The sequence below is a fragment of the Trachypithecus francoisi genome, unplaced genomic scaffold (genome assembly GCF_009764315.1).
Source record: "Trachypithecus francoisi isolate TF-2019V2 unplaced genomic scaffold, Tfra_2.0 Lachesis_group14, whole genome shotgun sequence".
NCBI lineage: Eukaryota > Metazoa > Chordata > Mammalia > Primates > Cercopithecidae > Trachypithecus > Trachypithecus francoisi.
Genome location: NW_022681459.1, coordinates 42002419 through 42025358, shown reverse-complemented (window position 1 = coordinate 42025358; position 22940 = coordinate 42002419). Strand labels below are relative to the sequence as shown.

Here is a 22940-nt window from a genome sequence, read left to right as displayed (position 1 = left end):
TCCCCTGCAGAGGCACAGCCACCAATCGCATGCACAGATGGGCCCATACACGGACGAACACAGGACAGGAGACTGCAACAGGATCCGGTTTATTCTGCCTTGGCAGGGTGGTCCTGAGAGTGGTGGGTGCCACCCTGTCCCGGGCGGAGGGAGGGCCCGAGGGCCGGTTAAGGCCAATGGCGGGAGAAGCGAGGGGCTGCAGCCCCTGGAATGCGGTGAAGCCAGGCCGAGGCCCGGAGGCAGCTGTGGTAGGCCAGGGCAGGGTGGAAGGCACCGGACTGGGACCGGGCCAGGGCTACAGGGCCGAGGACCCAGGCCACACGGGCACCCCGGGAGGCGGGGCACAGGTCACATGACACAGAACATGAAACACAGGCACAGGGCTCACAGTAAGCACATGGACAAGTGGGCACAGGGTCACAGGCCAGATGCACACCCAGCCATGGCTGGGCCAGATACCAGGACACAGTGGTGGTGTCACACAGACCACAGGGGGGACACATGGACTTGACAGCCACAATGCACAGACCAGGCTACAGAGCTCAAGGGACGTGGGAAGGGCCTTTTGGCACTACTGCACTGGAATCATGTGAGACAAAGGTGGCGGGCACTCTGGAGGTGCCTGGGGCGGTCCCCTTGCAGCCTCTCTAGGCTTAGTCTGTCTTCCACACTTTGTTGAGCAGCTTCACCACTTCATCATAGATGATAAACACTATGGCCACATCCAGGCAGACCCGGCCCAGGCGGGGGACAGTGCCCTTGTAGAATCTGGGTGGGAGGAGGGATGGGGAGAGGAAGGCAGGTCAGTGCAGTGTCCCTGCACAGGGCAATCCCCAGATGCTGAAAGGGGAGGCACAGAGGCCTGAAGGGGACGGCATAGGGCGTGGGAAGGCCAGGTAGGCCCGGAAAGGTCTGAGGTGGGGACAATAGCCCTCCCCCTCCCCCACTCACGCCTTGAGCCCCTCCTTCCTCAGGATCTGCAAGCCGCAGTCCCACGTGTTCCGGTATTTGTGTGCCTCCAGGCCCTGCGGGACATCAGCAGGCAGGGGCTCAGCAGCTAGCTCTGGCCCGGTGCCCCCTTCCCATCGCCTTTCCGGTCCCCGCACCTGCATCCGGGTCTTAATCACATCCAGAGGAGTGTTTCCAAAGACACTGGCTGCGCCTGCAATAGCTCCGAAGACCCCAGTGATCAGAGGGTTCATGGGCTTGTTGGGGTTGTCCCCTGAATATGAGGAGTAAGGTGTGGTCAGAAGGTTCCGGGAGGAGCCTGGATCAGCACCTCAAAAGGTGGGTGCCCGCCACCCAGGGGTGGTCTCAAGGAGAGGAGAGCAGTTGGCCCTGTGCAGAGACAGGGCCCTGTGGTGCAGACACACCTCGGTACCAGTTGCGCAGGGAGGTCATGACGAAGAAGCGGATGGCCTGGTTCGAGCCCTGCTTCAGGACGGTGGCCGTGAGGCCCTGGTACGTCCCCTTCAGCCCTGGGGGAAGGCAGGCACGGTTTGCCCTGCAGCCTCTCAGGCCCTGGGAATTGGTGTGTGTGGAGGGTGGGTGCTGCACAGAGCCCAAGGCAGGATGGGAGGTGCAGGCCCTTCCCACCCTGGCCCAGGTCCCTGAGCCCTAGCTGGAAGGTCCAGTGGCGCACCTTGTTCCCGCACAATCTCCCTAACCCCGTGGAAGAAGCCTCTGTACTTGGGGTTTGGAGAGGTCTGGTCGTGGATGAACTTCACCTGAGAGAGAGAAGCAAGAGCGCAGGTTCTCGGCTGCCACCTGAGTGGGTCCTGGTTAGCAGGCAGGCCCAGGGCCCATCCAGGGTGGAGGAAACTGGGGCTGCAGCTCTTCCCCGAGAAGCAGTGTACCATGGGCAGCCCACATGTACCATGCCCCGGGACACAGGGCAGCCCGCACAGACCATGCCCCGGGGCACAGGGCAGCCCACACAGACCATGCTCCCGGACACAGGGCAGCCCTGGTGAGCGGCCTCTACCTTTATGTTTGCCACTCTTTTCCAGTTTTCACAGTGAATGTGTCATTTTGTTTTCTGCTTTATAAAAGCATTTTGTAAATACTTTAAGGCTGCCTTTAGCATAGATTCAGCCTCCACAGATGGCCCTTCGTGGCAGGCGTCCTGCTCCAAGGCCCCGTGGTCACCCCGCGTCCAGGAGACCCTCCCCAGCTTGCCGGTTGCCCCTGGAGCACCGGGCCAGCGCGGCTGCCAGTCTCTGTACTCCCTGAGTGTCCAGGGTCCTCGCCAGGACCTTCCCCACCTTGATGGTCTCCATGGGGCACACGACAACAACGGCCTCGGCCACGCCGGCGCCTAGGCCGCACAGCAGCCCGCGCGTGCTGTCCAGCCGTCCCTGGGCATCCCGCATGTGGTTGCTGAGGAACTCGAACATTCCGAACCTGGAGGCGGGAGGCGGGTGAGAGGGGCTGCCGCGGCCGATACCCTCCTCCCGCAGCAGCCCCGGGCCGGGCCTCACCTGACGGCCGCCTTGGGGATGGAGCCGTAGAGCAGGGAGCTGAGGCCGCGGTACAGACCCAGGACGCCATGGCTGCGAACCGTCTGCCGCACGCAGTCCCCTGGGGGAGGGGGCCGTCAGGACCCCACTGCCCTCGGTGCCGCCGCCCTGGGTACCCGCCCCCTGTGGCGCCGCGGCCTCCCCCTCCTCACCGATGCCCCGGTACCGCGGCGGGTGCGAGCGCTCGTCCAGCTGCAGCTGCGTCTTCACGTACTCAGTGGGGAAGGTGATGCAGATCTCGATGCCACCCGCCAGGCCACCTGCAGGGACCGGGCACCGGCTCCTGAGACCTCCGCCCGGCCGCTGGCGCTCGGGCCCCTCCCCCGTCCCGGACTTTGCCCGGCGCAGCCGCCGCGCCAGTGGCGCGGGAACCTGCGCTGGGGCCCCACGACCGCATGCCCCCACCCCGTTGTCCCGGCGAGGCGCGGGGGTGACAGGCGGCAGGCGGGCGAGCCCCAGCGCGCGGGGTGGGGACCAGGACCGCGCCCCCACGACTCCCAACCCAGGGCCCAACCCGGAAGTGGGGCGGGGCCTCAGTGTCCCGGGCCCACCCGGAAGCGCGGCGGGAGTGGGGTCCGCGTCCCGGAGGGGCCCACCTGCCAGGATCGCCTTCCCCGGGTGCGTCAGCTTGGCCTTCCCGGACGCAGGCGCGGCTGCCGCCAGAGCGCGCGGGGCGCGGGGCGCGGCCATGGCGGGCGGGAGGCCGGGCGCCCAGTGGCGGCTTCGGGTCCGAGCCTCCTGAACTCCGCGCTCGGTCCGCGGTGTCGGCAGCGACCGGTTATGGTCCCGGGGGCAGGGCGGCCGCGTCAGCTCCAGGTCCCGCCCCGCGTGGTCCGAGTTGGGCCCCGCCCCCAGCCCGCCCCGAGCGGGCCGGGAAACTGAGGCCGGGGCGGGGCGCGCCGAGGCAGGCGTAGGGGCGGGGCCAAAGCGCAGCCAATGGCCGAGGCCGAGTCTCTGGGCGACCGAGAGCGGCGGGGCGGGGGCGGGGCTGCGGGAGGCGGAGCCGTGGCCCAGCCCCCAGCTATGGGTCAAGGTGCACAGTATGCCGCTCCGCAGGGAAGCGGGCCTCGGGTCTGCGCGACTGCCGAGAGCGGCGGGATCCCCGGGGATCCCGGAGGCCAGGGGCATACCCTCCCCGAAAACACGTGGGGGCTAGCCCAGTCCCTGAGGAACTCTAACGTTTCGAAGCTGGAGGAGGAAGGCGGGTGGCGGGTGAGAAGGGGCTACGCCGCCGGGTCCCCCTCCCGTAGCGGCCACGGGCTGGGACTCACCTGCTGGTTTCCACCCACACCTTTCCCGGATTTAGAGTTCCTGCGTTCAGCGAACAAGATCCGGAAAGACCCCAAATGCAAGCGGCTGTATTCTAGGCAGCTTCTCTGGGCGCAGGTCTCACACCCCCAGAGGACCCAGCAAATCTTTAACGGACTGCGGGGCCTAGGAAACTGGCCCCTGTCCCTCCTACCCACACCAGCACCAAGCAGAGCACCTTTGCCTGGATAAACCGACTTTAATATTTAAGATTGCCAGGAGGCTCAGAGTCCTGTTATGAGGTCCGGTACCTCCAAACAAGACGTGTTCATGTAGTCTTCAAACTGGCCTGGAGGGGGCAGCTCCAGCCAGTCGGGGGCGCCCAGGAGGAATGCCTGGCTCCAGCAGGAGGGCCCAGAGTCCAGACCCCGCTGGCAGCTGAAGATGGTCTTGCGCTGTCAGCCTCTACCCTGGCCTCCCCAGGCTCTAGGATGGCTCAGAGGTTGCCATCATTGGGCTTCACCAAAAATAAATATTGTCCAGGTGTCCCTGCTTCCCACTGCGGTCCCCTGTGCTGCTGGAGTGACACACTCCTTGGAGAAGTTAGTAACTCTGCAGGTAGAGTGGGTGGAGACAGCGCCCACTACACGCAGAAGTTGTACATTGGAGGCTGGTGAAGTTGGGAGCAGAGGCATATCCATAGGGGAAGCTGGCAGGGCCTGCTGTCAACCTCAGCTGCTGGCCTGCAGAGGGAGAAAGCCCACAATGAGCAGAGCTCTTCCTGCCCATAGGGGTCCTCTCCTGTCTGCCCTGAGTAGCCGGGGCCCAGGGAGCAGGGTCTATAGGACCAGCCCTTACCACCCAGAAGCTGAGGCACCAAGAGAGTAGGCACCCAGAGGCAAGGAGTGTGTGGTCAGCCAGAGAAGCTGGCCTGGCTAGAGGATAAGCTAGTCCCCAAATGGGACACTTACTTAGTGCAATCAGCTGGGTCTCATTCATGCCCATCAAAATCTAAAAAAACCAGAATGGCATTAATGGTGGAGGGACACACTCGGCAGGAGGCTCGAGACCCACAGGCGTGCTGCACACTCACACCACACCCTCAGGCCTGTGTTGGCCCAGCAGTGTCCCAGCACCCCACAGTCTCTCCAGTCTGCTCGACAGCCAGGCTGCCCTGGGCAGGTTCTCAGGTGCAAAGTTCCTCCCAGCACACACCAGCAACAGCCTTGCTGCCCAGGGGCCAGGCCCAGCAGGACACAGCAGCAGTTCATAGCTAGGCAGGCAGCCCCATCAGAAGGCAGGCACACTTACAGCAGGGAGGACAGTGGCCATGCCAACATTCCTGGACGTACACTTCTCCACACCCAGCAGCCAGTGGGATCCTTCCGGCCCCCACCCATCTATTCCCATCCCCATCCAAAGCCCAGCCAGGAAAGGGCAGTGGGACTTTGACGCCCTCCCTGCTCCCTCCCCAGGGGGTTGGGGGCTACAGGTGCCACCTACCAAACATGAGAGGGGCTGGCTCGGTCACATGCTCCTCTTGCTTGTGCAGACTCTCCAAGGCATCCAGTCTGTCCACCTGCAAGGAGGTGAGAGCATGTGAGCACCCGCTTGACAGAGTACAGTCCCAGCCTCTACGTGAAAGTGGAGTGGAAGGGACTCCAGGAGAATGACAGTGGAGGAGGTGTACATGGGCAGAGGTGGAGTGGCTCAGTCCACACCCCATGCACTTTTAGAATGCAGCAAGGCATGGAGAGGTGAAGCCTCAGTAGCTGGGCTGAGACGGAGCACCAGGTGGGGCCCCCAGAGCTTCCCAGTGGGCACTGGGACAGTCAGTTGTTACAGGCTGTGAGTGTGGCCTGCTCATGGGGGGCCAAGTCCTCCTCTGGATACAGGGACACTGCCATTTACTGACTTGCAGGGCTGGGGCCATGTGCAGGGAACACTGCCTGCTTCTGAATCCAGTCAGTCTAGTCTGCCTGCCCCTCCAAACCAGCAGAGAGATCATGTGGCTCTCAGAGACAAGTCACCTGGCACCTAGACACTTCACCTGAGAAGTACTGAGGACAAACTCACTCTTCCCTGAGGCTTCACCAGACCCCACCCATGGCCAGAGAGTGCGGCGGCAGCACTGTACTAGAGAGGCAGCAGCAACTGTGCAGCTAGGATCCCCTCACAAACGCACTAAGAAAGAGAAACAAGAATGTGCCCCCATGAGCTGGAGTCTGGGGGGCTGAGAAGTGAGGAGGGAGCAGGGGGCACACTCGCTGACACCTAGGGTGAGGGGTGAGCTAGGCCTGTACCCTCCCTAAACTGGGAGAGTGCTGGGGGCATCTCAGAGGGATGGCCCTTGAGCTTCCCAGATGAGCCACGAGGCCCTGGGCCCAGCTGTCCACCAGGAAGGGACTGTGCTTCTTGTCTGTGCCCTCATTCTCCCAGCACTGCTGTGTGGAGTCAGCTGGGCCCTAGCTCAAGCTGACAATCAGCTCACAACCCCATGCCACTGACTAGGAAACCCCTTGCCAGCCCCCTCCTCTCCTTGAACTCTCCCCATGACAGACATCTCATCTGCCCCGGCAGAAATAGGTGGGCAGCAGCAGGGCAGGTGCTGCAGCAGCCACCACTTCCCAGGGCCAGTGGAGTCTGGGAACACTGGGCCAAGGCAGGGCAGCCACAGTGCTGACCAAGGTGATAGTGGCTGCTAACTCTATCATCCACAACAGAAAGGGAATGTGCTCCTCAAAGTCCTGGGGGATCCCCACAACAGTACTTTGACTCCCACAGCAATGACATCCCTGAGGCCTGGTGAGCCTGAGTTCCTCTGACACTAACCCACGGACTTCTACCGCCAGGAAGAGATTCAAGCACATTCTTCTTTCCTTGTGCTGGTTCTCAGAACACAGACTACTTTCAGGAAAGACACCCGAGGGATGGGAAAACCCGCTCATCATGGTGAGAACAGCTTCCACAGGCACACACCAGACACTGCACAATGCACACCACACACTGCATACCACAAACCACATACTACACATGCTGCCTCTAGGGAGCTGCCATCCACTGTGGTGGGGGAACCAGGGCCCTTGTCAATCCAACCAGTCCATGTCCCCTGGCAGCCCACACATCTCAGGCCATGTGGCCAGGGCTGTCCCTTCCTCTCCACCCCTTGAGAGTCATCAGGGAGTCTCTCACTCAGGCGTGCTATGCAGATGGAATGGGGTCACACTGTCCTACAGAAGGGCGATGGCCTCGAATGGCCTCTGGGATGGCCTTCACTAGGGGTTGGGCAGTCGCCTAGAGGCTCTGCAGGTGGCAGGCAGCCCTCCAGGCACTTCCAGGCTAAAGCTGGCAGCATGAGCTCGCCTTCCTGTTTCCCTCCTACCTCCCACTCACCTGGGAGGCCCCCTCCCTTCCCTTGCTCCACTGAGTGATGCTTCAGCATGAGTGCCTTCCAAGGGTCTCCATCTGGCTTGAAGGAGGTTAGATGGGCAAGTAGATGCTACTGAAGGTGATTTTTCCAGTGTTAGAAACAACAAACTGTATCAGATGACACTGCTGACACAGGTCTCTGGACAGTGGCTAAAGCTAGGTCCCAGCAGGGACTCCTAGGACTTCAACACCCACGGAGAGTTTTACAATCAGGTACTGTCACTTCAGTGAGGCAGAGAGTCATCTTCCCTATGGCTGTTAGAAAGATTCAGTGCGTCTGTGAATACTCCTACTATGTGTTCAGCAAAACGCAGCTACCACCAACAGGTATGCTAACAGCTGCACCCCCAGATGCCACTGGGAGCTCCACGGGGAGCTGGGATTGTCAGTCACCTTACTGTCACCCTGATGAAGTCCAGGGCTGGGGACGAGCATGCCTGTTGTGCTCCCAGCAGTGTGCCCACTAGGACAGCTGCACAGCTGGAGTCTGCAGGAGGGCTGCTGCCAGGATGATTTTCTGGAGGGGCTTACTGTGGGGCAGAAAACCACTTGAGCATCAAGGAAAGCAGCCACTCCTGAAGGCAGGCCAGGGCTACCTGGGGAATCTGGGTTGGCCTCAAAGGGGCCCACCCTTAAGACTTGCGGCCAGAGTCACTGCTAGGGGTGGGCTGTGCCACACAGGGGCCAGGGAGCTGCAGCCGGCCCGACACCTACCTTGCTCAGGTACTCCCTCATCACCTGGATGAAGTAGGGCATGGCCAAGTCCACGAGGTTGTGCCTCCAAGCCAGCTCGAGCACCATGTCTGGGCGAAGCAGGTCATAGCAGGTGAAGAGAGAGGCTGCGAAGCACTCCCTCTTGCCTTCCTCCAGGAACCACTGCAGCAACTTCTGGGTTAGCTCAGCATCTCGCGACTCTGCGGCATGCTGCATGGCATCCTGCAGCCAAGGCAAATGCTTGCTTGGGCGTCCTGCAGGCACAGGCCTTGTGCCTGTAGCAGGTGGGCCGGAGGGCAGGGAGTGGCATCAGGCTATGATTTCTCTTGCATTAAAATGTATTATTATTTCTTTGTTTCGACCCTTTGTTTATGAACAGCTTGCAAGGCCTTGAGCCCTTGCCACCTTCCTAAAATGAAAACCACGCCCAGGGAGCTTAGCTGGGGACTCAGGCCCCACGTTCCTGTGTAGGGTGCCTGGACAAACCCCCAGGGTCCCAGGACAGGCCTAATTTATCCCTGGGCTTAGGGCTTTGTCCTCTGGACTCTCTTCTGGGCCCACGTGGCTCACAGTGGGTGGCTGGCAAGGCCAGTAGGCCTCTGGCAGCACTGACAGTCCTGCTCACTCATCACTGCCAGAGTGTTGAGAAGGCTGTGTGTTTAAGTCCCTGGCAGGGACCACATGGGTAGGACAGAGTGGCTGTGATCAGGTAGCCAAAGGCAGCCTTTCCTCAGGTGTGTCTGAACCCAGCTGCCTCCTCCCAGCAGCCAGATCCAGAGACCTCCAGGTGCTGTCTCAGAGCCTCAGCAGCTTTTCCTCTCCATTCCCTCTGCAGGGGCTCTTTGGGCACCTCAGGAAGGACCACAAGCACTGTCACCAAGGGCTAGATGTCACAGAACAGTCCAAAACACTGGAGGTGACAACTTAGGGTGAAACTCAATGCAACACTGATTTCAGGGAACACAGGCCTCCATGGAGTCCCAGCCAACAGGCACAGCCCAGGAGCCATGAGAATGAGGCTCCTGTGCTAGACAAGAGGTGGCAGGTGTCCATGTGTCCTGGGAAGATACTCAGGAATGCCCAAGGCCAACTCCACAGGTAACACCCTCAGGTCAAGTCCAGAGTCTCTGGGCACAAGGGGCCCTTGGGAATTGGCTCAGCTGCATAACACAGCACAGACAGGGCCCTCTTGTACAACTCCACCTCACCCCCAGGGAGATGTTCAGGCCAAGCAGAGGATGTTAATGCCTTTGGGGTCTTGGTGGTTCTTCCAGGCAGCCCAACCTGTCAAGCAGATGCCCGGATCCTGGTCTGAGAACCGGTCTGAGAATGATACTAAGAAACCTCTCACCAGCAGAAAAACACACTGTTTGTTTTTCCTCTCAAGTGGTCCTCCCACCTCAGCCTCTAAAGCAGCCTCTAAAGCAGCTGGTCCTCCCACCTCAGCCTCTAAGCAGCAGGTGCACATGACTATACCCAGCTTTGAAACAAATGTTTTGAATGTGATTTTTTTTTTTTTTTTTTTTTTTGAGACGGAGTCTTGCTCTGTCGCCCAGGCTGGAGTGCAGTGGCCGGATCTCAGCTCACTGCAAGCTCCGCCTCCCGGGTTTACGCCATTCTCCTGCCTCAGCCTCCCGAGTAGCTGGGACTACAGGCGCCAGCCACCTCGCCCGGCTAGCTTTTTGTATTTTTTTAGTAGAGACGGGGTTTCACCGTGTTAGCCAGGGTGGTCTCAAACTCCTGACCTCGTGATCCGCCCGTCTCGGCCTCCCAAAGTGCTGGGATTATAGGCTTGAGCCACCGCGCCCGGCCTGAATGTGATTTTACTTATTTATTTTTTTCCTTTTTTCTTTTTCAGGGACAGTTTCACTCTATCATCCAGGATGGAGTGGAGTGGCCCAATCTCTGCTCACTGCAACCTCTGCCTCCCAGGTTCAAGCGATTCTCCTGCTTCAGCCTCCCAGGTAGCTGGGATTACAGGAGTGCACCACTACACCTGGCTAACTTTTGTATTTTCAGTAGAGATGGGGTTTCACCACATTGGCCAGGCTGGTCTTGAACTCCTGACCTCAAATGATCTGCCCACCTTGGCCTCCCAAAGTGCTGGGATTGCAGGCATGAGCCACCATGCTCGGCCTTTAAATGTGATTTTATTTATTTATTTATTTATTTTTGAGATGGAGTCTTGCTCTGTCGCCCAGGCTGGAGTGCAGTGGCCGGATCTCAGCTCACTGCAAGCTCCGCCTCCCGGGTTTACGCCATTCTCCTGCCTCAGCCTCCCGAGTAGCTGGGACTACAGGCGCCCGCCACCTCGCCCGGCTAGTTTTTTGTATTTTTTAGTAGAGACGGGGTTTCACTGTGTTAGCCAGGATGGTCTCGATCTCCTGACCTCGTGATTCGCCCGTCTCGGCCTCCCAAAGTGCTGGGATTACAGGCTTGAGCCACCGCGCCCGGCAAATGTGATTTTAATTTAGGCTTTTAAATTCCTCAAATCTTTTTTTTTTTTTTTGGAGACAGGGTCTCACTCTGTTGCCTACGGAGCAGTGGTGTGATCATAGCTCACTGCAGCCTCTGACTCCAGAGCTCCAGTGATCCTCCCTTCTTAGCCTCCCGAGTGGCTGGTACCACAGATGTCCATCATTACACCTGGCTAATTTTTTGTAAAGACGGGGTCTTGCCATGTCACCTAGGCTGGTCTCAAACTCCTGGGTTCAAGCACTCCGCCCACCTCAACCTCCCAAGTGCTGAGATTACAGGTAAGTTCCCAAATCTTTATGGGAAGTAAAGTGGGTGCCAAGAAGTGAATCTTGCCACACTGTGTTTTGGTAGAGTGAAACTCACACGTAACTGTCATGAAAAGAATCAACTGCATAAGACTCTGTAAGTCTTTCAATGCAAACAGTTTTTAAGGGGTTCTAACTCACTCCCAATTCTTACCCTATGTTCTAAATATGGTCTCCCCTTAATGCCAATCCCCCCACCCATCATGAGGATCCCCTGGTGAAGCTCAGAGCCAGGTCTCAGGAACAAGAGGGAAGGGGTGTGACCCCCAAAGCATCAGGAAGTATACTAAGGCAGGAAGGTGGGAGGAAACAGGGGCCCGGGCCACCAACCTTGTAGAGATGATCCTTCTTGCAGAGCTCCACACTCTGGGCCCACCAGTTATTGCCCTTGTACAGATAGGCTGCAATGCGCCTGAACTCCATCAGCTGATGCTTCTCCAGCCGCTGAGCCAGGCTGATGTTGTCAAAGTTGTCATAGGCATCGATAGATGCCCTTAAGCCCTAGGAAGATAGCCTTTCTGTGAGGGATGGGACACTGTGACATGGGCTGCCTACACATGGAGCAGGCACCTTGTGTTACTTGATGGCTGCTGCTATCACCACGGCCTTAGAAAGGTCCCTACCCATATATCCACTGGTGTCCTGTGGGGCCTGCACACTCTCCTGTGCAAAGGCAGCCAGCCTGCTTTGAGAACAGAATGGCAGTTGCAGGGGAGGAGCCCAGCCCACCCAGGACAGGGCTCCCTCCTGCACACCCACCTGATAGTCCTCCTCCTCTGTCAGCAGGTGGTTGAGTGCCTCATTCACACTCTTGTTGTTGTGGCTCTGGACTGACCGCAGATAAGGCTTCACCAGGGGCAGCTGACCTGCCTAACAAGTTGGGGCAACTGTCAAGGCACTTGGCCAAGCTTGTTATGGGGACACTAGGCAGGGGTACAGGTGGGCATGTGCGTGCCATCCACTTGAATGGTCCAGCTCTGGAGCCAAGGGCACCTTCTGGACACCTAGAACCAAAAGACCTATACTCACACAAAGAGAACTGTCTGAGTGATTCAGTGGACGCCAATGTCACCAGAGACATTCACACACCTCACAGACACTAGGGTTTGGTTCCAGACCACCACAATAAAGTGAATGTTGCAATAAACAGAGTCATATTAATGTGTTTTTTTGTTTTGAGACGGAGTCTCGCTCTGTCGCCCAAGCTGGAGTGCAGTGGTGCAATCTCGGCTCCCTGCAAACTCCGCCTCCTGGGTTCACGCCATTCTCCTGCCTCAGCCTCTCGAGTAGCTGGGACTACAGGCAACCACCACCATGCCCGGCTAATTTCTTTTTGTATTTTTTTTTTTTTTTTTTTTTTTTTGAGACAGAGTCTCGCTCTGTCGCCCAGGCTGGAGTGCAGTGGCCGGATCTCAGCTCACTGCAAGCTCCGCCTCCCGGGTTTACGCCATTCTCTCGCCTCAGCCTCCCGAGTAGCTGGGACTACAGGCGCCCGCCATCTCGCCCGGCTAATTTTTTGTATTTTTTTTTTTTAGTAGAGACGGGGTTTCACCGTGTTAGCCAGGATGGTCTCGATCTCCTGATCTCGTGATCCGCCTGTCTTGGCCTCCCAAAGTGCTGGGATTACAGGCTTGAGCCACCGCGCCCGGCCTCTTTTTGTATTTTTAGTAGAGACGGGGTTTCACCCTGTTAGCCAGGATGCTCTCGATCTCCTGACCTTGTGATCCGCCCACCTCGGCCTCCCAAAGTGCTGGGATTACAGGCATGAGCCACTGCGTCTGGCCAATTAATGTTTATACTATGTTGTAGCCTACGAAGTGTGTAACAGCATTATGTCTACAAAAACAGAGTACACACCTTAATTAAACATATTTTAGCACTAAAGAATGCTAACAATCATCTGAGCCTTCAGTGAGTTGTAATCTTTTTGCTGTAGAGGGTCTTGCCTCAATGTTGATGGCTGCTGATTCATCCAAGTGGCTGCTGAAGGCTAGAGAGGCTGTGGCAATTTCTTTTTCGCTTTTTTTTTTTTTTTTTTTTTGAGATGGAGTCTTGCTCTGTCCTCCAGGCTGCAGTGAAGTGGTCTGATCTCAGCTCACTGCAACCTCCACCCCACCCCAGTTTCAAGTGATTCTCCTGCCTCAGCCTGCTGAGTAGCTGGGATTATAGGCACCCGCCACCACGCCTGGCTAATTTTTGTATTTTTAGTAGAGACGGGGTTTCACCATATTGGCCAGGCTGGTCTTGAACTCCTGACCTTGTAATCCACCCACCTCGGCCTCCCAAATGTTGGGATCACAGGTGTGAGCCACGGCGCCCAGCCTCTTTTTTTATTTGAGATAGAGTTTTGCTCTTTCGCCCAGGCTGCAGTGAAGTGATCTGATCTCAGCTCATTGCAACCTCTGGCCCCCGGGTTCAAGCAATTCTCCTGCCTGAGCCTCCCGAGTAGCTGGGATTAACAGGCACATGCCACCATGCCCGGCTAACTTTTGTATTTTTAGTAGACACAGGGTGTCGCCATGTTGGCCAAGCTGGTCTTGAACTCCTGACCTCAGGTGATCTGCCCGCCTCTGCCTCCCAAAGTGCTAGGATTACAGGCGTAAGCCACTGTACCCAGCCGGCAATTCTTTCTTTCTTTTTTTTTTTTTTTTTTGGGGGCAAAAGGAGTCTCACTCTGTCGCCCAGGCTGGAGTGCAGTGGCGTGATCTCAGCTCACTGCAATCTCTGCCTCCTGGGTTCAAGCAATTCTCTTGCCTCAGCCTTCTGAGTATGTGGGATTACAGGTGTGCGCCCACCGCGCCTGGCTAATTTTTGTATTTTTAGTAGAGACAGAGTTTCACCACGTTGGTCAGGCTGGTCTCGAACCTCCAGACCTCGTGATCTACCCGCCTCGGCCTCCCAAAGTGCTGGGATTACAGGCATGAACCACTGCGCTCGGCCAGCGATTTCTTAAAATAAGACATCAATGAGGTTTGCCTCACTGACTGACTCTTCCCTTTATGTAAGACCACTCTGGACTTGCGTTGCATAAAACAAAACCAACAAAACAGACAAACAGACTGCTGTGCAGCATGCAATGCTCTTTGATAGCACTGCACTCACAGTAGGACATCTTTCAGAATTGGTCTCAGTCCTCTCCAAACTTCCTGCTGCTTTATCAACTAGGTTTATGCACTATTCTAAATCCCTTGTAGTCATTTCAACAATGTTCACAGCGTCTGTCCCAGGAGGAGATTCTATCTTAAGAAACCACTTTCTTTGCTCATCCCTAAGAAACAACTCCTCATCTGTTCAAGTTGGATCCTAAGATTGCAGCAATTCAGTCCCTTCTTCAGGCTCCACTTCTAATTCTAGTTCTCCTGCTGTTTCCCCTGCATCTGCAGTGACTTTCTCCACTGAAATCCTGAACCCCTAAAGTCATCCATGAGGGTTGGAATCCACTTCTTCCAAACTTCTGTTAATATATGGATATTTTCCTTATATACTGGTGTCTTTACTTATTTATTTCCAACTTTTTATTGATACATGATAGTTGTGCATATTTATTGGGCATATGTAATATTTTGATACATATACACATGTGGAATGATCAAATCAGGGCAATTAGGATGCCCATCACCTCAAGCATTTATCATTTCTTTGTATTGGGAACATTTCAAATCTTCTCCTTTAGCTATTTTGAAATGCACAATAATTTATTATTTTTTTGAGATGGAGTCTCTCTCTCTGTTGCCCAGGCTGGAGTGCTGTGGTGCGATCTCAGCTCGCTGCAACCTCCTGGGTTCAAGCGATTCTCCTGCCTCAGCCTCCCAAGTAGCTGGGACTACAGGTGCCTGTCACCACGCCTGGCTAATTTTTGTATTTTTAGTAGAGACGGGGTTTCACCATGTTGGCCAGGCTACTCTTGAACTCCTGACCTCGGGTGATCCATCTGTCTTGGTCATCCACCCACCTCAGCCTCCCAAAGTGTTGGGATTACAGGCGTAAGCGACCATGCCTGGCCATTAATTAGCCTAATTTCAATGTTGTTTGTCTCAGGGAATAGGGGGCCCAAGGAAAGGAAGAGGGACCAGGGCACGGCCAGTCAGTGGAGCAGTTAGAACACATACAACATTTATCCATTAAGTTCCCCTTCTTATAGGGGCATGGTTTATGGCATCCCAAAACAATTACAATAGTAACATCAAAGATTGCTGGTTGTGTGCACTGGCTCAAGTCTATAATCCCAGCACTGCAGGAGGCCAAGGTGGGAAGACTGCTTGAGGCCAGGAGTTCAAGGTTGCAGTGAGTTATGATCATGCCACTGCACTCCCACCTGGGCAACACTGCAAGACTGTCTCAAAAAAAAAAAAAAGATCACTGATCATAGATCACCACAACATATATAATGAGAAAATTTGAGGTATTGTACGAAATCCTAAACTGTGACACAGAGACACGAAGTGAGCACATGCTGTTGGAAGAATGGCTGACAGACTTGATCAATGAGGGTTACAAACCTCCAATCTTTTTTTTTTTTTTTTGAGACAGAGTCTTGCTCTGTTGCCCAGGCTGAAGTGCAGTGGCACAATCTTGACTCACTGCAAGTTCTGCCTCCCGGGTTCACACTATTCTCCTGCCTCAGCCTCCCGAGTAGCTGGGACTCCGGGCGCCTGCCACCACACCCGGCTAATTTTTGTAGTTTTAGTAGAGACGGGGTTTCACAGTGTTAGCCAGGATGGTCTCGATCTCCTGACCTCGTGATCCGCCCACTTTGGCCTCCCAAAGTGCTGGGATTACAGGCGTGAGCCACCACACCTGGCCACAAACCTCTAATCTTTTAAAAAAACACAGAATTTGAGAAGCACAATAAAGTGAAGCATGATACAGGAGGTATTCCTGTATCTGAAACCTAAAACAATTTGATACACTGGTGAATCTTCAAGTTAGCTGCGGGTCATTTCAAAAGCTCTTTATCAAGGTGCTATCATTCAGATTACTTTGTTAGAGCTAGCCCAATACACTCTTCTACCTGGGGTTTTCGCTGACTCACCTTTGAAAAGAAACTGACTGTCCGGGTGTGGTCCAGCCGGGGTGACAGCACCAGTAGCAAGTCATTGATGAGCAGTGGTTTGTAATCCAAATAGAACTGCAGGGCTCTGTAACAGAGCTCGACGTTGGCAACCTGCGCGGAGCAAAGCTGAGGGTCAGTTCCTGTCCCTGTCTCCAGATATCCCAGGGCTCCTTCCAGTTTTTGCTCAAATGGCACTTTATTACTGAAGCCTGCCACGACTACCCTCTATAAGACTCAATGGCCCATGAAGGTGCCTCCTCCCATCCCTGAGGTATTTTGTCCCCCAGCACTGACACATCGACCATTTTTCTTAAGAGGCCAGTCTCAGGGTTTCCTGCCTCAACCCAGCACCCACACCAGTATCTGATGCAGGGTCCACGCTCAACCAGTATCTGCTGAATGAATGAATGAAGTGTAATCAGCCAGAATGAAGCCCAACAGCAAAACCGAACAACACAGTATGCTTCCACCCAAGCAAGATTACCCCAGCCTTCCTTTGAAGCCTCAGCCTGAGCCATAACCAATCGGACAGCACATCCTGTGACATCTCCAAAGCTTCTGAGCTGAAATACTGTGGTGCTCAGACCCTGGGTGAGACCTGAAGGTCAGCCCATGCAGAGAGTGGACCACTCTGGGTGGACCCTGTGCCTGTGCTCCTGGGTCTCAAGATCTAGCCAGGCTGCTGTGTCTCTCAGCACTTTCCCCACTGGTCTGCCACCATTCTCATGCTGGGCGATGTCATTGTTTTTTTTTTTTTTTTGAGACAGAGTCTTGCTCTGTCACCCAGGCTGGAGTGCAGTGGCACGATCTTGGCTCACTGCAAGCTCCGCCTCCCGGGTTCACACCATTCTCCTGCCTCAGTCTCCCGAGTAGCTGGGACTACAGGCTCCTGCCACCATGCCTGGCTAATTTTTGTATTTTTAGTAGAGACGGGGTTTCACCATATTAGCCAGGATGGTCTCGATCTCCTGACCTCGTGATCCGCCCACCTCGGCCTCCCAAAGTGCTGGCATTACAGGCGTGAGCCACCACGCCCGGCCCCGGCGATGTCATTTGGTGGCCTGATGACTGTGGCATTGATGTCCAGGTCCTGGACACAGCTCTGTTCAGGGAGCATGTGAGCCAGATGGGCATGAACTAAGCCAGTGGTGATGAATGTGTCCGCATGAGTGTGGGGGGTCCTGGGGTGTGCACAGGGCACAGCTGGAGCTAAAGCTATGCTGGGAGCCCAGGGTGGTCACCATTGGAGCCTCCAGCACTGCTGGGTTTGGGTGACCTGGCAAAAATGTGGGGCCTGATGGGGTCTACTGACTAAAAGGGTTCTAATGACCCCTCTATGGCTTATCATTTCAGGGTATCTTCTTTCTCCTTCTCTTTCCCTTTTGTGCTAGAGCACTCACTGTCACCAGAGATTCTGACCCAGACAGGAAGCAAGGTCCCTAGTACCTGCCACCATGGATGCAGAGCAGAATGGTGACCTGGCCCCATCACAAAGCCCCACCTACGGCACTGGTGGGCCCCCAGACTCCGCCACAGGCCACTGTGGGTCCACTCGTATTGGAGCTGTAGGACCTGGCAGCCTTCCAGGTTGGCCCTTTACTCAGCAGCAGCAGGGCTAGGTCAGGGGGGATCTCAACTAGACACTGAAAAAGCAGAGGGCGGTCAGGATGTGATGTGGGGCTGAGGTGGAGGGTAGGGGCTCAAGTTCATCTTCTGTGGCAAATCACCTCCTGAAAGCCCCACCTGGTTCCCTGCCAGCCACAAGGCTCCTCGGGCCTCCCATGAAGGAGATGAACCATCCAAGGACAAGCCCATTTCACTGAGGTTCTTGCTGGGCACCATGCGAGTGGGCAAACTTGAAGTGGGGCACCAGCAGTCCTAGCTTCCCTTGCAGGACACCTGGTACCATGTGCGCTCTTGGCCCTTTCTGGCAGGCCCGTACCCACCAGCACGGTCAGCAAGGACAGCCAGCGCCCCAGAAGACATGGTAGTATCCCTGCTTCATAGAAGAGAAAACGGAAGGCTGGGCGTGGTGGCTTACGCCTGTAATCTCAGAACTTTGGGAGGCTGAGGCAGGCAGATTGTGCCGGAATTTATTCCTTCTGGTGGGTTCTTGGTCTCACTGACTTCAACAATAAAGCCATGGACTCTCACAGTGAGGGTTACAGGTCTTAAAGATGGTGTGTCTGGAGTTTGTTCCTTCAGATGCTCAGATGTGTCCAGAGTTTCTTCCTTCCAGTAGGTTTGTCGTCTTACTGACTTCAGAAGTGAAGCCCCAGACCTTCACAGTGAGTGTTACAGCTCTTAAAGGTAGTGCAGACCAAAAGAGTGACCAGCAGCAATATTTATTGTGAAGAGCAAAAGAACAAAGCTTCCACAGATGGGAAAAGCACCCCAGCCTGGTTGCCTGTGGCCTCGGGTGGCCAGCTTTTATTATTATTTGGCCCCGCCCACATCCTGCTGATTGGTCCACTTTACAGAGCGCTGATTGGTGCGTTTTTACAGAGTGCTGATTGGTGTGTTTACAATCCTTTAGCTAGACACAGAGTGCTGATTGGTGTACTTACAGTCATTTAGCTAGGCACAAAAGGTCTTCAAGTCCCCACCCGACCCAGGAAGTCCAGCTGGCTTCACTTCTCAGGATCACCCGAGGTCAGGAGTTTGAGACCAGCCTGGCCAACATGGCAAAACCCTGTCTCTGTTAAAAATACAAAAATTAGCCGGGAGTGGTGGCGGGCACCTATAATCCCAGCTACTTGGGAGGCTGAGGCAGAAGAATCACTTGAACCTGGGAGGTGGAGGTTGCAGTGAGCAGAGATGGCGCCACTGCACTCCAGCCTGAGTGACAGAGTGAGACTCTGTTTCAAAAAATAATAATAATAAAACAAAAGAAGAGAAAACTGAAGCTCAGATTCCATCACAAACTCCGGGGTAGCTGGCTGGCGTGCTGTGCTGCACGACCTGAAAGAAACGCCCACTGGATGCCAGGCACCTGCCATGGACCACCTGGTCAGGGGGAAACATGATGCCCATTGTATCGATGGGATAACGAGGTTCACAGCGGTGACACCCCTAACCCACATGGACAGAGACAGTGAACGGCTGAGCTGGGGTGCCCCCTGTCTGAGTTAGCAAGCACCCCTGCTCAGGCTGCTGCTGGCCCAGCCCTAAGGCTAAGTGGATTCCTGCTATCGTATGCCCCAAATATAGATTGGATGTCATCCATCTGATTGGGCCCCTGCACTAGCGAGTATCCTCCTACCCCCTTCACACCTGAGCTGACAGTGTCTATCTCCTTCACAGCAGGTTGTAGTAGAAACATCATGAGTCACACAAGGAACTGGACTTGGCCATCAGCCCTGCAGGCACCAGATGAGAGATGCTGCTCTCCCACACAGCGAGTCTCAGCTGTCCTGCTATTATTTTATATGCCACTAAGAAACAAAAGCATGGCCACTTCCACCACGGCTCAGCAATTTTTAATAACACCCTTATATCAGAGGAGTTAAAATGTGAATAAAGTACACACAGGAATGATCAAGTATGGATTTTCCAGCACACAGACAAATCTACAAGGCACCAGCCATGTGTGCCAGGCCACAGTAAGGTATGGCCTGGCTGCACTCCCTCCAGCAACTTGCAGACTCTGCTCAGGGTGGGACGCCCCATCAAAGACCTCTACCTTCATGTACCACCATGCCCAGTAACACGGATGTCCTCCAACAAGAAGTTCAGGTGTGTGGCCTGGTGTTCAACACTGAGGTCCTTCAAATAGTTCCCAGGAAAGGCAGAGGCTGAAGGCCTCACCTAGCAGCCCGTCTGCCGCTCATGCCCACCCTCAGTAGCTGCATGCAGAAAAGAAGGTGCATGAGCAAGGCCACAGCTCACTGCTGTGCCACTCCAGTCATAGCGGCCTGTGACAAGTTAGTTACCCAAGGACTGTGGCACAAAGTGCAGACACCCAACGCAAAGGGATGGGGGCTGAGGATAAATAATTCCAGCCCCTTCACCAAACTCACATACAGAGCTAGAGAGGGGTGAGTCCTGATGCTGAACTCTCTAAGAGACCAAGAAATAAAATAACAAGGGCTCATTTGACCATGGCACCCAAACCCGACACCACCCAACACTGTGGCTCGTGGCAGAGGAACTCGGGTCCTGGTTTAGCCCAGTGAGGCTACAGGATGGAGGCCCACTCCCAGACAGGTAAGGCTGCTGGTGCTGGGGAGAGACATGAATTAAAAAAAAAAAAATGGTCCGATGGTGAAAAATAACCACAGGAAGTGGGGGTGGGAGCCCTGAGCTGACAGGGCAGAAAGAAGAGCAAACTGAGGCCTGGCCACGAGGGTGTGATGTGGTGGGAGGGGCAGGCAGGGTCACAGAGCCATAGGGACATGGCTGCATGCTGGCCTGACCCTGCCCACAGCTCAGCTGTGCATCGTTAGACAGGTCACCTGTCCTTCTTAAGTGTCAGTTCCCTTCAAAGATGGAATTACCACCACCTGCCCAGAGGGTGGTGGACTCAAACAAGTGAACGCACACACAGCATGGGGGCATGCTGGCACTCATTCCACTCCCACCTGCCCATTCCCCCGCACCCAGAATAGGGCCTGGCAGAGGCTGGCAGGAGCTGGCGCTCTGTATCCCCTCTTACCTTGGTAATGATGTCCTTGAACTGACCCTCCTTCCAGGCTTCAGTGGGGTGGCTCATCATGGTAAGCACGGCATTGTCGTACTCCTCATACTTGTCGTAGAGGAACACCAGCTCAGCCCACAAGTGTGCCTGCTCTGCAGCCCTCAGAACCTGGACAAGGAGGCCAGGGTTGGCTTGTGCCGCACGTGGCCACGGCTGCCAGACTGTAAGGAGCACACGGTACCTTTGGGATGTTGACACGGGACCAGAAAAGCTCCAGGTGCTCCAGTGTCTTCTGTGGCTTGAATTTGGAGTAGAGGATGGCCAGCTCTGTGAACATGCCCATGTGGGCCCGCTCCAGGCCCAGGGCCGCCTCCAACATCGAGATCAGCTCCTCAAAGTAGCCGCGATCCTAGCAGACCAACAGCCACACGTGGGACAGTGCAATTGCATGCCTCCAGCAGCCACCCTCCAGCCCACACCCATGCCGCAGGGACCGTGCTGGTGACTGGGAATGATGCGGAGGCGGCATGTGTGAAGAAAACGTGTGTACACACTGTGCTACAGATCATGCCATTTACTTAGCAACTTATTGGATCATCTGACAATTACCAGTGGCACACGGCACTACAATTTTCAAGTTTAGTAAGTGCAAATTAGTATTGCCAATTTTATGAAAAGAATTAGAAAAAAAGTAGGAAGTGGTTGGTAACAGGGTCTGGGAATGATTTATTTTAATCCCTTGCCACAGCTCATTACTGAGATCCTGGCTTCAACAAGCCTTCAACTCCACTCACGATGCCATGTGGCTGTTGTTTCACTGTGTCCCTAATTATGATGGCCAGCCCCTTGCATTCAGCCCCACACCCCTCTGACATGCTCCTTGGACAAGACCAGATGTCTGGTTACAGCCTGCTCAGCATGCAGAAACACCCAGCCATGTGACCCTTTCCCTTTACTCTAACCACCACACCCCTGGGCCCAACCTAGAGGATCACCTTACACCTCTTGTTTTCCTAAGGAGGACACCTTCTGTGCCCCCTCCACTCTCAGACTAACCTCATTTCCCAGTGGCACACTTGTCTGCCAGCAGCATCTGCACCCCCCAATCAGCTACAGACATGCCGCCTGTGCTCCTGTCTGGAATCTGCCCACCCTGTAGCTCCATCCCACCTGCTTGCCTACCAAGGCCACCGCTCTGGTGACTCCTCATTTCTCTCCTGCCTTATCTTCGCTCTCCACAGCTGGGTTCAGCAAGCATCCCACTTATCCTCCTGTCCTAAACACCTCCTCTCGACCCAATGTGCCTGCTGGTTACCATCCCATTTTTTTCTACTTCCCTTTGCAGCAAACACTCCTCACAACAATCATTCCCATTCCTCTCCCTGTTCTCTCCAGCCAGCATCAGGCTGAGTCTCCCCCAAGCTTCAGGTCACGAGCATCCCCCTGGCCCTGCCATCCTGCTGTCTGCTCAGCAGCAGGCCCTGGCCCTGCTGACCGCTCCCTCTTCCCCAATGCATCCAGGAGCCAGCACACTCTCTGGGTTTTCTTCCCATTGTCCTGGCTGCTCCTGCTCTCCTCCTCAGCCCATCCCTGTTGGGCAGTCTGGTCTTTTCACCTACACTCATCCCCAGGGGACTGCAGGCAAACATAGATGGACATGGATCACCTGTATGTCAGCAACTCTGGGTTCACTGTTGGAGCTAGGCTCCTCCTCTGTGGAGCTCCAGATCTGTCTCCAGCTGCCTACCTAATGCTCCCACCTGAACATGCAGCGGGCAGCTCAAGACTTAGCACCACGTGTCCAAAAAGTAATTCCTGTCCTTCCCTCCCACGCTGCCCCTTCAGTCTTCCCCTCATCCACTGGTGATAACTCCGTATTTCTACTTGTTCAAGCCAAAACCAAATGGAGTTCTCCCGGGCTTTTCTCTCTCACTCCATATCAGTGCATTAGCATATCAGGGTGGCTGCTCATTTAAAGCACATACCCAGTCCTGATGGCCTGATCACCTCTCACCCTGTCACCACCACCCTAGTCAGAGTCACTGTCCCTTCTCGCCTAGACCACTGCAACAGCCTCTAGCTGCTCTCCTGGCTCCTGTCCCTACTTCTCAAGTATGTGGTCTCAGCACATGAGCCACCATGATCCTTTTATCCCCTGTCAGCCCTGCACCCATCCCAAGTACAGTCCATGGCCTTCCTAACAGCCTGAGATCTGGCCCTCCATCAGCCTCCCTGCCCCATCTCTGGTTCCAGCCCCTTCCTTGAATACACAGCACACTCCTGCCTCAGGACTTTGCCTGGCCACTGACCCTTCCCTCAAATGTCCTCATGACCAAATCCTTCTATTTCTTCAGGTCTTTGCTCAAATGTCACCCCATCAATTGCTGCTACCTTGACCGCCCCTTCATGAAACTCCATCCAGGCACTCCCATGCCCTCAAACCGGCTCCACTTTCCTCTATAACTCATCACCTTCAAACACACTATATAATTATTCACTAGGTTTGTTGCTTGCCTGCCAACCTTGCTGAATGCCAATTCAATTAAATAGAGGCTTTT

The 22940-nt window shown here is 55.3% G+C and overlaps 2 protein-coding genes across 12 annotated transcripts in view; both read right to left on the bottom strand.

Annotated features, from left to right (window-relative positions):
• Positions 1 to 70: 70 nt before the first annotated feature.
• On the bottom strand, positions 71 to 3895 carry SLC25A1 (solute carrier family 25 member 1). 2 transcript variants are annotated; one of them, XM_033232981.1, is made up of 9 exons: positions 3116 to 3895; positions 2672 to 2779; positions 2481 to 2580; positions 2265 to 2403; positions 1643 to 1727; positions 1374 to 1478; positions 1107 to 1222; positions 952 to 1025; positions 71 to 768 (listed from the first exon to the last, which is right to left on the bottom strand). In XM_033232981.1, the coding sequence occupies exons 1-9, from the start codon at positions 3645 to 3647 to the stop codon at positions 654 to 656; spliced, it is 1374 nt and encodes a 457-aa protein (XP_033088872.1). In that variant the 5' UTR covers positions 3648 to 3895; the 3' UTR covers positions 71 to 653. The 2 variants fall into 2 exon arrangements, with proteins under 2 accessions (XP_033088872.1, XP_033088871.1); XM_033232980.1 differs by having other exon boundaries at positions 952 to 1222.
• Positions 3896 to 4006: 111 nt separating this feature from the next.
• CLTCL1 (clathrin heavy chain like 1) overlaps positions 4007 to 22940 on the bottom strand; it is a 104981-nt gene continuing 86047 nt past the window's right edge. For 6 of the 10 annotated variants that reach the window (XM_033232974.1, XM_033232973.1, XM_033232971.1 and 3 more), the window contains 8 exons: positions 20624 to 20791; positions 20401 to 20550; positions 15726 to 15857; positions 11453 to 11563; positions 11024 to 11194; positions 7911 to 8132; positions 5271 to 5346; positions 4007 to 4510 (listed from right to left, as the gene is read on the bottom strand). In XM_033232974.1, the coding sequence (XP_033088865.1) occupies positions 4371 to 4510; positions 5271 to 5346; positions 7911 to 8132; positions 11024 to 11194; positions 11453 to 11563; positions 15726 to 15857; positions 20401 to 20550; positions 20624 to 20791 (1170 nt within the window). In that variant the 3' untranslated portion in view covers positions 4007 to 4370. Of the gene's footprint in view, positions 4511 to 4738; positions 4779 to 5270; positions 5347 to 5817; positions 5952 to 7910; positions 8133 to 11023; positions 11195 to 11452; positions 11698 to 15725; positions 15858 to 18590; positions 18708 to 20400; positions 20551 to 20623; positions 20792 to 22940 lie in introns of those variants that run through there. The other 4 variants (XM_033232972.1, XR_004442327.1, XM_033232975.1 and 1 more) reach the window with 4 other exon arrangements.

What these genes read in the sequence shown, in the direction of transcription:
- SLC25A1 (XM_033232980.1), bottom strand. Translation starts at nt 3,647, where the DNA reads ATGCCCCTGGCCTCCGGGATCCCCGGGGATCCCGCCGCTCTCGGCAGT. An exon ending in CCTGCGCAACTGGTACCGAG is followed by an intron (nt 1,223 to 1,373) that starts GTGTGTCTGCAC and finishes CCTCATATTCAG; the next exon opens with GGGACAACCCCAACAAGCCC. An exon ending in AGGAAGGAGGGGCTCAAGGC is followed by an intron (nt 769 to 951) that starts GTGAGTGGGGGA and finishes CCTCCCACCCAG; the next exon opens with ATTCTACAAGGGCACTGTCC.